The sequence below is a fragment of the Uloborus diversus genome, chromosome 5 (assembly GCF_026930045.1).
Source record: "Uloborus diversus isolate 005 chromosome 5, Udiv.v.3.1, whole genome shotgun sequence".
NCBI classification, from domain to species: Eukaryota; Metazoa; Arthropoda; class Arachnida; order Araneae; family Uloboridae; genus Uloborus; species Uloborus diversus.
The window spans coordinates 90,833,218-90,848,650 of NC_072735.1; the positions used below are offsets into that span (position 1 = coordinate 90,833,218).

General features: G+C 36.3%; 1 protein-coding gene across 1 annotated transcript in view; it reads right to left on the minus strand.

The window, feature by feature from the left end:
* Nucleotides 1–5,211: 5,211 nt before the first annotated feature.
* LOC129223009 (long-chain fatty acid transport protein 4-like) overlaps nucleotides 5,212–15,433 on the minus strand; it is a 52,196-nt gene continuing 41,974 nt past the window's right edge. The window contains exons 9-10 of the mRNA XM_054857573.1: nucleotides 9,301–9,304; nucleotides 5,212–5,258 (exon numbers count right to left, since the gene is read on the minus strand). Of these exons, the coding sequence (XP_054713548.1) occupies nucleotides 5,212–5,258; nucleotides 9,301–9,304 (51 nt within the window). The remainder of the gene's footprint in view (nucleotides 5,259–9,300; nucleotides 9,305–15,433) is intronic.

The window sequence follows — 15,433 nt, forward strand, 5'->3', positions numbered from 1 at the left end:
CGCAATACGTAAGGACATGTGTAATGTAAGCAACACTTACTAAAAGAGAAATCAGAGGGATAAAAAGAAGCTTTATTGAAAAAGTAGCATGGAGCGCAATGCGACAGAAGGCCGAAACATCCCTGTGATGGGTGTCCAGCAAGAAACATCCGGTCTTTAGTAGGGGATATGATCTCCCCTGACTGCTAGGCAGGTTTCACAGCGTCTGCCCATGCTGAGAATGAGGGTGTCAATGAGTTGTTGAGGCATTGCTGCCCATCCGTCTTACAACGCCAATCGAAGCTCTCAAATCATTACTAGTAGTAAGGTACGAGCTGCCAAGCGTCTGCCTTGAAAATCCCATACATGCTCGATGGGATTGAGATCCGGAGATCATGCCGGCCAATCCATACGTTCAATATCCCTACTCTCTAAGAGCTGTTTGGCAGCTACTGTGCGATGACATGGTGCATTGTCGTCCATGAAAAGGAACTGTGGACCCATAGCGCCTCTAAAAAGACGCACATATGGAGGAAGAATCTTGTTACAATAACGGGTCCCGTTGACTAAACCTGAGTCGAAGATGTGAAGTCTGTACGACTACCAAGCATGATGCCTCCCCAAACGAGAACACTGCGACCTCCATACCTGTCCCTTTCAATGATGTTCGAGGGATGATTGCGGCTTCCCTGCTCTCTCTAGATGAGTATGCGATAAGAATCGCTATTCAGACTGAATCTGCTCTCATCTGTAAAGAGTACTCGTCCCCATTCATTGTCTCTCCCCATTCATTGTCCGGCACCACAGAGAACGCCTTCTCCGATGGGCAGGCGTTAGAGGCACACACCGTATAGGGCGTCGTGCAAACAGACCACCACCGTGCAGTCTTCTGGCCACGGTAAAACGCGATATCGGTCGTCCAGTCACCTGTGTCATGTGTCTAGTGATTTCTTCCGCTGTCTGCCGCCTGTTTCTTCTGGCCTGTAAGACAATATACCGGTCATCTGGGGGTGTGGTTCCTCGTTGACGACCACTACTGAACCCCCGGATAGCTGTTCCTGTAGTTTGAAACTGTCTCCAAAGTCGTGAAACGATGCTGTGAGCAATTCCGAACTCTGCAGCCACACTTGTCACACTGCGCCCCCCAACTTCCCAATGATTCGACCTCGGGTAAAAGCATCCAGATGTCGTCTAACAGATTGATTATTCGCCATTTCTCGCTGAGGCAGCAACTAGGTGTGATTTTAACTGCTATACGGCGTGCAATCTCTTTGCCAGAAATACTGATCTTACACCGACAACATGCTTTATACGACTCAGACACTCCCCCATTACGTCTGCCTGCATATCTGCGCATGTGCTACCGTACATCACCTTACTTAATCTCCTGATTGGTCTTTCTGTCCGCTCTGCCTCTTCATTCAGCTGATATGCTAATTTTTCGACTTCGTCCTTATTTTTTGCACACCAGTGTGTGTATATATATATATATATATATGTATATATATATATATATATATATATATATATATATATTTAAAAAGATGTGATTTACAAATTGATCATAGAAGTCATAAATGTTGAAGGTGAAAATATTGGATGACTAAGACGTTTCATAAGTGAAGTAAAACATGCTTAAATCGTGCTTGGCTTTTTTTTCAAGTTTTATGATAATTGTTTTTTCCTCCACCACACTCTCAGCAACAAAAGTCTGGTTGTATAATTATTATTTAAATATTTAAAAATGCATAAGTAGATGTACTACATTCAGTGATTGTGTTAAAAAAACAATTGTTTAGCAAATCACAGTTATGATATTCTAAAAAGGGTCATCCACAAGTGATATCACGCATTGAGGAACAGACGGGCTCATGAAATTGTGACTAGGGGAAGAGAGAGGGAGACAAAAATTGACATCACACAGTTATTGTAACAATATGTTTACAAAAAATGTGACATGTGAGTGTCCACTAGTGAAATGTGACACTTTGTGTCAAAAGGGGAAGGTGTCAAATATGTTGAAAAAAGTGCGACATTATTTAATGACAGCCCATGAGTACTCCTTAAAAATCTCATTTTTCTCCTTCCAAACTCCACCAAAACTCCTTCATTTTATTTCTGAAATTGAGTACGAACCCTGTTTAAGGGCATGAATGCATTCAAAAAATAAAGTTAAAAAGTAACGAACTAGGGTTTACTCAATTTTGAAATCACGTTTAGATATTTCCAACAGTGTTACTGTTTTTGAAGTTTCCTCCACAGCATTAGCAGGCATAAAGTTAAAATATGGAGCAAGGGAGCATTAAAAATGACCTGTGGTGCGCTTTTTCACAAGTTGCAACCTAGTATTCAAAAACTTCTCCTCTCAAATCTAGATAAAGCAAGTTTAGGTGTACAAAAACATCCCTTCATGTATTAAATTGGGTCTTTGTCTTGATATCTAGAGTTTAAATTGACTTACAAATTCCTCAAAATCTTCACAATTATCATTCACTCTTCTACCAAAAGAAACTCCTCCTCAAGATCTTAAGTAAGACACTTGACACTCCCCCTAAAAAAAGACACACACAAATTATTGGTGGGGGAGGGGGGAGCCCCATGTAGTCAGTGCTAGTGTTTAATAAACTGGCTTCTGCAAAAAGACTTAAAAATAAAATAATAAGGCAAATGAAAACAGACAAACAGTAGAAAAGAGTTAATAGTCCAGTCAATGAGTGCTCAAAAAGAAGGGTGTAGCGTGCATGGAATATGTGAAAATTTTTGACTTAAGAATATTGTTAAGGGTAGTTAGTAAGTAAACATACTTAAAAGTCCCCGCCCCTGGTGGGTGAGCTAAAGGTGGGAGGGGAGGAGGAAGCAAATTTTGGGTTTTTTAAAGATATGTCAGAACCGGTGGAAAAAATGTGTTCAAAATAAAAATTCAAGCTATAAATAATGTTTCTATAGAACTGTTTCTACACATATTTGTCAAATGTCCAAACATTTTCAGGGTAAATGTTATGAAAAATCGATGATTTTCGGAACATTTCTCTCTTTTTGTCAAACATGTGCTCCTTAAGCCTCCCAGGATCAGTACTCGTAAAAAATGTCAATGACAAAGTTGTACACTTTAAATTTCCTTCAATTTGCTATGCTACTTTGTTACATTTTATTCAACCAATGAAAAGTTATAGAATTTCAAACGTGCGCTTTCATGGGGAAAAAAATGGAATACTTGCCATTCAAAAACGTAAAACTGACTCGAAAGAACGCGCACTTCCTCTTTCCTGTATGAATTCGACAACCGTTGATTAAGAATGAAAAAGTTTTTGTGAATTACTACAGCAAAAATGAAGCCACACTTCCATGGGGAAGGGGGGGGGGAATTCGTAACTTTGTGACAAGGGGGAAGAGTAAAACAATGTGTGACATCAAGCATTTTTTTCATTAGAAAATGTTTATGAAAAGTAGCTTCTGAAAAGTACTTTGTGACTAAAGTGGAGGGGGTCAAAAATGTTGAAAAAAAATATAACATCATTCTCTCTTGGACAGCCTCTCTCTAAGAAATCGGGCAACGATTTGCAGAATTACGTATGTGCAGTATGAATTAGCTCCATACCCATGGCATTATTTAACGTATAAAGACAGAGGAAATGCAGAAAGTCAGCATTTCCTCAGCAAGAAATTTGTTGGAAGTAATTAATAGGTAAACATTACGCAAGCCTCTGACCCTGGGGAACAAGGGAGTTAAAGGTGAAAAGGGGGGAGCCAATTTTTGCGGTTTTCGATTAAATCTCAGAAATGGCAGAAAAAATGTGTTCCTAATAAAAATGAAAGTTAACTGAATTTACAGGGAAAATGTCACATTTCCAATGGCTTTTTAGGTATAAGTTCTTGAAAACCAAATTCCTCGTTCTTTTTATCTCAGTGTCTGTGTCAAACAGGCACTCAAGGGATCTGTAATGTGCTGCAATCAGGTGACATGAACCCTGACGGTTTTCTGTGTCTCGAAAACCCACCAGTTGAACAATTGAACTGCGGATTCAAACCTGATATCTAAGAAATACGAAGCCAATGCCCAATCACTGTGACACCTATTTGACAAGCAATCAAAAACTATAAATTTCTAACAAGTACACTCAATTTCATTATTTTTATTGAAATGAATATGTGATGCTACAGCATGATAATGATTAATAATAGAAATAAGGTAAATGTAATTGATACCTTGCACAGCACCTCTTTGTAATTATAGTTTTCATTATATTATCATTAATCATATTTTGAGTGTTTAATATGGAATATGGATTGCCAGCAATTGGGAAATGAAAATATCATTCTTTAAGGTGATGTCTTGGATTTATTCTGAGGTAGAAGGGTCGAAGCTCATTTATTTCACCAGCAGTGGAAAAGTTGTTCAAAAAATTGGTAATGTATTGATGTCATCATGGTTCCATTCGTCCTGGATAATATTTTTATTCCATTGTTGCAGTTGTCCTTGCAATGCAAGAAGCATGCGGCAGAGTAGTTTAACAATGATTTCCTACAAGTGACCTGCCGTTGTCACATCCTTTCGTGCATTGGTCGAAATCATCTTCAAGATTCTGTCAGAAGCAACATATCCAACTCCAAGAGTTTTGTCACAAATTAATCATTCCTCGTTTCCCAAACCCCAATTCGGTACTTTACCACTAAGTTCCTAGCAACAGTTGTACCTGGTGGTACAGAAAGTTAGAGATCAGTTTATATGTTTGCAGCTACTTGTAGATAAATGATTTGTAGCGGAACTCGTTGAGAGACTTTTCTGTGGCTGGAGCACCATACCATGAGAGATACATATGACCCCAGCTTCAATGGAGTCAGGGAAAGAAGAACTGTTGATATATACCTTAGATAAATGTATGATTTTAGATTTCTGGTGCATTTTGACAAACCCTTTCTCCTGAGATACGCTGCGAATCTTAAGTTCCTCTTCCAGCTTTTACCAGCAGAGATTTGGCTATCGAGAGAACAACTAGGAGGATTTCCTGTCAAATAATAGCTACCGAAGAATTTTTCCATCTGATGATAGCTGTCTACGCAATATCAACGTCAATATAACCTAAAGCTCGGAGCATATGTCTCGTTTTTCTACAGCTTCATCATTAGCGAATTTGTCAGCTGACTGTTATGTATTATGAAAGTTGGACAGAATCCTTCTTGTTTGACTGCCATTTCAATTTTCAAACTGACATTGATATCCACATGGTCGGTTTATGCAGTCGTCTCTTTTTGCTGAACAGTTTTGTAGACTAGGTATCCTTAACAACAAATTCAAATTTCATTAAATCAATCTTGTTATCAATGTCCTTAACTAGTGATATATACACTGGTGGGCAATTGCTAAGGACGGATCACAGTTTGTTATGTAGCTCGTAAAAAAGTAAGTGTAATTCGATGCCAAGTGAAATAAACTAATGCCAGAACTCTATAACATTGCAATGACAGTAATTTATTGTGCTCTGAAATCCAAAGAGCGTTGAAAAGTGTTCAGGAGACAAAACGGTCATTTTGGGCTGACTACATAGAAGAGAAAAAAATGTAATTACCGCCCCCAGGCGTTGTGGCGTAAGATGTCAATGTGAGATATGGCTACCATGGCGAGTGATGCAAGCTTCCACACATCATGTGATGCTTTACACAACATTATCCAGCAGCTATTGGGGTAATTTATCCAATTCTTCTGTCAATCACGGATAAGAGTGTCCTTGCTTATTAGAGGGCATTGTCGACCAGCAAGACTGCTCCCCAAAGCATCACAGACATTTTCAGTATGATTCAGATCTATTAAACATGCCGGCCATCCGATGGGTTGAATATTTTGAGTGAGCTTTCCTGTACGGGGATTGTTAGTGACATGTTACGTTGCCATCTATAAAAACAAATTTATCGCCCACAGCACCACACAACAAGTGAACATGAGGCAGTAGAAAAACATTAATGTATCACTAGCTGTCATAGTCTTGTTGGAAGTTCTGTTTTTCAAGCGATGTACGGTAATTGATAATTGATCATATACCTACCCATACCAAGATACAACTTGTAAGATACTAGTCCTTTTCTTTTATGTTTGCCCTCTTGTGTACTGTACCCAGTGGCGTAGCTACATTGTTTGCCGCCTGTGGCGGCTCCTCAATTTGCCGCCCTTTTGTTGCAAAATAGTCAATACATTAAACTTTCAAAGGTGTTTAAATTAAAACTAGAAATTTAATTAAAGAAAAAAAGACAGAATTCATTTCTATTACTTGCAAAAGAAAAAACAAAAAAGTAGGTGGGATAAGGGACCACTTGGAGAAAATCGATAAAATTACGTAAAAAATCGCAATTTTAGGCAATTTTTAGTAACGTTAGGGGAAAGGATGGGCTGGGTTTGCTCCCGATTTTTTCCAAAACTGAAATATCTTTTAGTGTTTCTTTGTTGACGTTAGGAAATCTGCGGGTACCGCAAGACTATTTTCCGAAATCAATGTTTTAAAATGCAGCTTAGAAACATTGGGAGAGGTTAAAAAATCGGGAATGGTCAGATAATCAATTCGAAAACTTTAAGCCCTGAAATATGCAATTTTAAGCTATATTTGGCAACGCAATTGAGTCATTCCACGTCAACTGACCTAATTTTTCATATTGTCCCTACTCAATCATCTCTGATTTGGATGAAATTTGATAGAGGTGTAGAGATGCTTTTGAAACTAACCTATGGAAATTTTCAGCTTCCCGAACCATATCCCGAGGATCTAAAATCTCCAAAAAATGTGATCCAAGATGGCGTATCAACTTTTTGTGCCAAGTTTAGACTGAATTTACAGAAAATTTTATTACACTAGAAGCCTAAAAAATTAAGTGCTTAAAGTATGTTTGGCCGTTAATAGATTCAAGTATTTTTGTGAATTTGAGCTTGTTAGATTTTGTGTAGCACGCGGATGAACTTGCGGAAAAGTGCGATGGGAAATTTTTTTTCTGGATTTTAGGTTGTCATAAAATTTGAACAAAAACTATTCAAATGCTCATGTTTCATGATTTCATTGTAAAAATACTTGTTTTTAATGGATTAGAGTTGCAGAGCTTAAATATCTATTTTCTAAAAGATATTGACATTCAAAGTGGCTATCAAATCCGTTCAAGTGAAAAATAGCCTATTTTCAAAGCACTATAGCTCAAGTTTGTAACCTCGCATCTTCTTTTCGTTAAAACCATTAGAAAGAACAGATTTTTTCCTTTGAAAATAAGTTTTTTCTTTGATGGTGTTCTTTTGTTTAAGGATAAAAAATTGAGCTTAAAATTTAGACTGCCATAACAAATTACAATGTTTAAGAGCAGATTGCAAAAAATTTTATCACACTGGAAGCCTGAAATTTTAGCTGCTCAAAGTACTTTCAGTTGTCAATACGTCCTAGTATTCTTATGAATTTGAGTTCAATAACTTTTATGTAGCAGGCATGCAAAGTTGCAAGACAAACGCAGTGGAGAAACTTTTTCCTGGATTTTAGAATGTCATAAATTCTGAACAAAAATGATTCAAAAGCTACTGTGTAATTCTATTAATGTGTTTTTTGTTTGTTTAAGCTTTTGTGATTTTTACTTACTTTTGTAAGCTTCATGTTATACTTTGTGGTACATGAGGAGTTTTAGATATCTCTTATAAAATATATATATATATATATATATATATATATATATATATATATATATATATGATTTTAAGGGTTTATAGTTGCAAAGCATAAATATTTTTTTTAGTGCTTATCTTGTGTTGTGGTCTGAGCATTAGCTTGTTCTTCCAGTACAAAGAGTCAGTTTGCTTTGTGTTTCTGTTCACAGTGAAGTTGGACTATTTCTTGGACATGTAGTTTTTTTATTTAGTCACTAACCTTTTGCCTAAAAAATTTAAATAGTAATTTGTTTTATTAAAGTGCCACGGAGAACTAAATTCTCTTCCTTGTGGTTGGAAAAAAACAGAAATGAATTTAAGATCACCATATGATGCCGTAAGGATGAATTAAAAAAATTTTGTTCTGTTTGTACATTATCTTTCCTGTACTGATAATCAAGGAAAATCACTGGTATTGTCTCATACTGATGCGGCAAGACATACGAGGTTGACAAACAGCTTGAAAAATAAAACTGTATTTCGAATTCCACGTTCTTTGTCCTCTACTGAAAATGTTTATGATGAAGCAATCAAAAGCGTTTGTGCCAAATTCACTTCAAAATACAATTTTGGAGACAGGTTTTCTTTATTTTAGTTGACGTAAAAAATTTAAAAAAAAAAATATTCATTTGCATCTTTAAATGATTTATCTTTAATTTACAGTGATATTTTTGATGATTCTGAGATAGCAAAAAGTATCAAGTTATCTGATAAAAGTTAAGTACATAATAAATTTTGAACTTTCACTCTACTTTAAGTCCCTCCTTATTAAGGATATTTCTTCATCATTCTTTGTAATTCACTTTGATGAAACAAGAACTAGGCAAGCAAGGAAGCAATCGGACATACATTCACCCTACTGGTGTATATTTCTACTTCATAGTGTGTCACTGAGTTAAAGAATAAAAGATTGAATGCATTCTATTGTAGTTTTAACGATTAAATTAGAAAAGTTTTATAATTCTCTACAAAAATCAAGCTTATTTGTAAATTACATTTAAGTTTAAAAAATCTTGGTATTTGTTGTCCTAAATCTGTTCTAAATTTTTTCAAATCACCCCTCCGACCCCTGTAAACATGAATGTGAAATTGAAATGAATAAAGTAAGAAATGCATATTAATTTTCAAAAAACAATGGCTACTTCTTATACACAGTCCAGTCACATGAATGTGACCACCACGTACTTTCCATGTCAGAGTTAAATAACCAATCACAGAAGGCAGATGGCAACACAGTGCAGTTGAGCGTATATAAAGGGTGTGTGAGGGCTTCAGAAAACATTTAAATCGTTGGCGTAATGCAGAAACGAAGCGATTTATCCGACGTCCAAAAGGGCATGATCATTGGCTTTCGGGCCAAGGGTGGAAGCATTTCCGAAACGGCTGAGTTTGTGAACTGTTCGCGTGCCGCCGTGGTAAAATTGTACCGTGCATGGCAAAATGGGACTGTCCAAAATCAGCGACGTGGTAAATGTGGTGCACCACGGGCCATAGATGATAGAGGCGAACGACGGTTGCGGAGATGCGTTCTGGCAGATAGACGGGCTACCGTTGAGCAACTGACCACCAAAATGAACCAAGGGGCTACCAAAAGTGTCTCCCAAACTACTATTCAGCGAACATTGCTGCGTCTGGGCCTCTGAAGCAGACGCCTGGTTCGTGCACCTATGCTGACTGCTGTTCATCGACGACGAAGGCTAGAATTTGCACGCCAGTACAGCAGCTGGAGGTCCACTGAGTGGCGACAGGTAGCGTTTTCAGATGAATCGCGTTTTATGCTCCATCGAACAGATGGACGTTGGCGTATAAGGCGTGAAACCTCTGAAAGGAACCACCCTGCAACCATTGCCGGAACGGTCCAAGCTGGAGGCCGGAGCATTATGGTTTGGGTAATGTTTTCCTGGCATTCTCTGGGTTCACTGATCATTGTGGAAAGCACGATGGATCAATACAAGTACGCATCTGTCCTTGCAGACCATGTCCACCCCTACATGCGCATTGTTTTTCCTCAGGATGATGGCATCTTCCAGCAGGACAATGCGAGGTGCCATACAGCTGCCAGTGTACGTCCGTGGTTCGAAGAGCAGCAGGATGAGTTTACCGTCCTCTCCTGGCCAGCAAACTCACCTGACTTAAACCCAATCGAGCATCTGTGGGACCATCTCGATCGAGTTGTTCGCGCCATGGATCCTCAACCGCGTAATCTAGCGCAGCTGGCCACGGCATTAGAGTCGGCATGGCTCAACATCCCAGAGAACACCTTCAGGGACCTAAGTGACTCTCTTCCTGCACATCTCGCAGCAGTCCGCTCTGCGAAAGGTGGTTATTCAGGCTTTAGACATATGGTCACATTAATGTGACTGGACTGTGTATTACTAATACATACTGTTAGAATCTAATTTAGTGTTTCCACACGTGGGACACAAGCCCCGCAGAGAGCATTTTGATTAGAGATGCACCGAATAATTGGTTGGTATTTGGGATACTGCATATTCAGCAGACAAACCAAATATTTGGTTTGGCCGAATACTTCAAATATTCAGCAACTGAATCTTAAACACATTAAATTGTTTTTATAATTGGTAAACATTTTTTTTTTAGTACATTGAATAAAGGTTATAATATAATACCACACTGTATGAATTTAACTCACATTGTAACTTATTGTTTTAATCACATTCAAATTAATTATAATGTGAGAGAAAATACTCACTACCAAATGGCACGACCTTGAGGGTCACGGATTTGGACAAAATTCTAGATATAGGTCAGTTCCAATTAGATATGAGCTCAGGTACAGCGGTTTGACTGCATAGGCCCTAGTTCGGCTGCAATAGGGGTCCAAAGTTGATAATTTGGACCCAGAAATGCAATGGAATTTCTTTTAAAATTACCGTTTTTATCGCTTTTTCTGTTATTGCACTGCAGAATGAGCCGTTTGCATGCTTACCTTTGAATTAATTACGTTGAATACTAATTTTTAATAAGCCGTTCTCAAATTCAAATTCGCTACTGTTTTTCATTTCAAGAACTTGAATGTCAAAATAGCATAATAGGATATCTTGGTTTTATATTGATCTTCTGCGAGTAAAAAGTATTTGTTGTTTGCTAATAAAAACATTTACTTTAACTGGATATCTATCGTCTGCTATGAAAGATATCCTGCATTGATAAGCAAACAAGAAGTTCTGTCTAGAACTATACGAGCCTACTTTCCCGTATACCCATACTACTTTCTAGTACCTGATCAATATTCTCAAAAATAGTTAAAATCGCAAATTGTTTCAAAGATATTTTTCCAATATTTTAAACTAATTTCTAGGAATAAAATATTCCTCACTCATCTAAACAAATTAGATGCGGGGGAGAAAAAAACGAACAAATAAAATAGCAGCACCTTTTAAACAAAGCAGCTAATACACTTTTTTCCATTAAAAAAAATTCTTTAACAGCTTTCAAAACAAAAAAAATAGTAATTAAAATTAATAAGCTCATTAAAATAAATACATCATATCAAAAAAAAAATCGTTTCTTTTTCCCCTGTTTCCTAAAATAATTTTTTTAATGAATTAATGCACTTACCAAGATAAATAAAAACAATAAAATGTCAACTTAAAGAAATACTTTTCATTGACAAAAAAAAAATCGTCTGCGCTTATCTTTATGTAGAAACATAAATGACTTTGAGTTTATTCACCGAAAACTGAATGCCTAAATTAAAACTTTAGCGTTAAAATAAAAACAAATCATACCAACAATAATTATTTCACAGCTAAAGCCATAGCTGCGGAGTCGGAGTCAATCTTATTTTGAGATAAAGAAGTCAGGGACAAATATCCAAGAATCGGAGTCAGTCATTTGTCCTCCGTGTTAAATTTTTGCCAAAGCTGCGAAGTCAAAGTCGGGGAGTTGGAGTCCGATTAATTGTCGGGCACAGGAGTCGGATTCGGAGTCAGGTGCCCCTAAATTCTCTTGAGTCTGGAGTTGGGCGTCAAGAGCTATTTCCAACAAAATTTGTTTGAAAAAAATCCACCTTCAAGTACGGAATCTACATTGACTTTCAGTTTCCCTGTAGGCGCTAATGTTAAGGGATTTGAACTCTTCAAATCAAAAATATATTTTCTATACAAATTTTTCATCAAAAGCTTTTTCCTAGAAAGTTTTTTTGAAGCAAATTCGCCTCACAGTTCGGAATTGCCTTGAATTTCCCCATAGGCACTAATGTTAAGTTTTTTTGAACCGTTCAAAATTGAACAAAAAATAGTTCAAATCAAAAAATGAACTATGGGAATGAGGTGTCCTCGCCCTGATCTTTCTAACAAAAAAAAATTGTTCGAATCCGACTATTCATTCAAAAGTTATTACGGGGGGGGGGGGGGGGGGGGGGGGGGCAGACCGACAGACATTTTTCCCCATCCCAATACCCGACTTTCCATTTTTTAATTTTTTGATATTTATTTAATTATTTTATTTATTTTTGACTTTTTTTTTTTGTTTTTGGCGATATTTTTAAGATGCATTAATCCTTTCATGCTTTTTTCTTCTTTTTCTGACTTTTACTGGGAAAGTAGGCTAAAAATGGGAGAGAAGAGAAAAGGCTGTGATTTATTAGACATGGCGCACAAAAGAATGAAAATACAAGATCGTTTCAACTTTTTGAATAACTTAGTCAATGCCCATAAATAAATACGTGTTCTCCCTTATACTCAATTTACTAACAAAAGATGTCAAAGATGTTGGGAGATCGAACATAGTGTTGAATTCTGAAATTCCAGTGGAAACACCATATATTTTCTATGGCCAAACTAGCGACTTTGGAACCTCGTTGCAGAGAAACTAGGGCCTATGCAGTCAAACCACTTTACCTGCGCTCATATGTAGTGGGAATGGACCTATAGCTAGAATTTTATCTAAATCCGTGACCCTCAAGGTCGTGCCGTTTGATCGTCATATGTTAAATTTAAATTTTGCTTCTTTTCAGTTTTTCTTAAATCTTATTACACATTTTTTTAGCTTTATTATTAAACTTGTTTAAATATGACAGAGTAACCAGAAAAACAAACCAACTTCATAAGGAGCAATACATATTTATAATGGCAATTTGTTGCTTGTTAACAGTAGCTGTTAATTTGGTACAAGCCTCTCTCTTCCTCTAAAATAAAAGTTATGTGAAGTGACAGGTATTCAACAATCAGGCTTAAATTAGAGAAAAAAAATACTGTAAAATTTCCCGTCAAAATAATCATTCTTGAAGAAAGAAAACAGCAAATCAAAAATTCCCGAAGAAATTAAACGCAACTTTCCTGATTATCTTCTGTTGGCAGTACGAAAAGAAAAGATCGCCAAATAATACTCAAAAGGTTATATTTTTACCTCAAAACAATTAGTCATAGTCAAGAAAAAAAAGTGATAATTTTTTGAACACTAATTTAAAATGAGATTGCGCAAACGATAAATTTCCGACATAAAATTTCTGTTCCATTAGGCTTAATGATGCTTTTAAATTTTTTCCCAGTGATTTTAGACTTGGGTTTTTTTTTTTTTTTTTTTGAAGGAATTAATTCAATTTGGGGCTTTCAAATGGGCTAAATTTGAATTGATCGGATAGTTATTTCGGGCAGAGCTATTTAATGCAATTTTAGGGCCTAAGAATTTAAATTCAAATGGTTTGGTTCAGTTTTGGTGTTTGAACCTTCCCCCCCCCCCCCCCCCCCCCAACGTTCCTTCTCGGGTGCCCAAGTACCTCCCTGCCAAATTTGGTCCAGATCCGACAAAAACTCTGGATTTGTATCAAGAACATAAACAAATATACACATACACACACATATTCTTTGTTTTATTTATATACATTACAGAAATATCCAATGTATGCTTCTCAGTATCTCAGTACATGGTTGACTTTCTACAACCACCTGAAATGACATGCATTTCATTCTTTGTAGAGTGAAGTTAATGAACTTACAAAATGCATTATGTATTTCAGAAAAATGCTCTATGTGTTTTATGCATCTATAAAAACATAAATTTAAATGTTACAATGTTCAAATTTTAGATAACTTTTGGAGAATTTATTTATCTTACCAAAATGCATATGACCCTCCTCCTAAAATGTGTCTTATTTTTTAGGTCCGTCACAACATGAAAATGACATTCAAAGTAATGAAGCTTCAGGTTCATGTCTTGAAGTCTGGTCAGGTAATCAGAAATCAAGTGAGCAGGTGTTTGAAAATATGCTTCAGTCATTCCAATCATGTGCAGAAGACATGATTGGTGATTTATTTGGTGACAGAACAAGTTCTAAGTTTTCTAGAGAATGTGTAACGGAGATGAAGTATGGAGATAAAAATTTTTCCTTAAAGAACTCTTTTTTTTATGGAAATAAAGAATTGAAGCTCACTTTGCAAGTTTCAAATAGGGATAGAATGTTTTCTCACAATGATTTTCTGTCAAGTTTACCTGTTGAACCAATCTCCAGGAACTTGTTCGGCACCGACAAAAAGAAATCATTTTTGATGAATCTATTGCCCATGCTAAGAATTATGCAATCACATAATTCACCCATTCATGATACACCATTGAAGAGTCACTCTAAAAGTCCGATGTGCCAACTTCTCACCATGAAAAGTAAGAAAAATACTGACTATACTGAAAAAGACTTGTACTCTGTTGAGAAATTCCAATCGAAAAACCTTAGAGCCTCACATTTTTCCCCTATGCGTTTTATAAGTAGTCTTAGTGCCTCAACCCCATTAGACTCCAATGATGCTAGTTATGCAAAGGAAAAGCGGTACTCCAACCAGAAGTTCCTCTCAAAAAACCCCAGAGCCATAAGTTACTCCCCTGAAAAATCGGAATCAACCTGTGTTCATGCGTCAACCCCATTAGGTACGAATGATGCAACTTCTGCAATGAGTTCCACATTGATCCATCTTAATGCCTCAACCCCATCGAGAAAGCGATGTTTTATGACTGATGATGAACTGAGTATTCTGAAAACCAAAAAAGTATGCAATAAGAAAGAAAGCAATGCGGTAGAGTCTGATGCAAACGTCAGTGAAAGATTGGACATGGTAACTCAGAAGACACGCTCTGCAGAGAGGCACAGTCAAGTACCATTATGTGATTTGCTCAAGGGTCTAGATACACTCCCCTCTGGCACAAGCCCGAAAATAACAGCAATGAAGACCCCCATGAAACGGAAAAGTTATGTTAAGGAGTTGAAGGACAAGAAAATCTGTATTTTGGAGAACAGTCCATCTCTTAAATGATTTTATATTTTACTGAAGTAAATTTTAAATAAATTTTTATTGTTTTATCAAATATGAAAGTTATTTATTTTGTAAGCATTTTAATACTGTCAAATCATAACAGAATTTAGATTTTTAAATGATTTAACTTGTTTTCATATTATAATCTAATCTGAGCAAGGTGTCTATCCACCTGGAAATCTTGGAATTTCTCTTTAAAAATTAGGGATTTTTTTGGAAAATCATGGTTTTTTTTTTTTAACTCCCTGAGTAAAGACTAGATTTTTTTTTCTTTTTAATGAGAGTATTTTTGAAAAAAATCTATTTCAGATAATTAAAAACAACTGCTTTTTTATGATTAAATTTTTTGAATTAAAAAAAAAGGATATATCATTCATAGAAATTGAGTATTGAAGTTGTTTTTATTCTTTCTTGAAGTATAAGACTATATCTTCTCTTTATAAACAATATTCTTTGTAAAAAGTCTATTATTGTCACAGAATCTAAAGTTCAGCTTTTATAACACCTGGGGGCATACTCT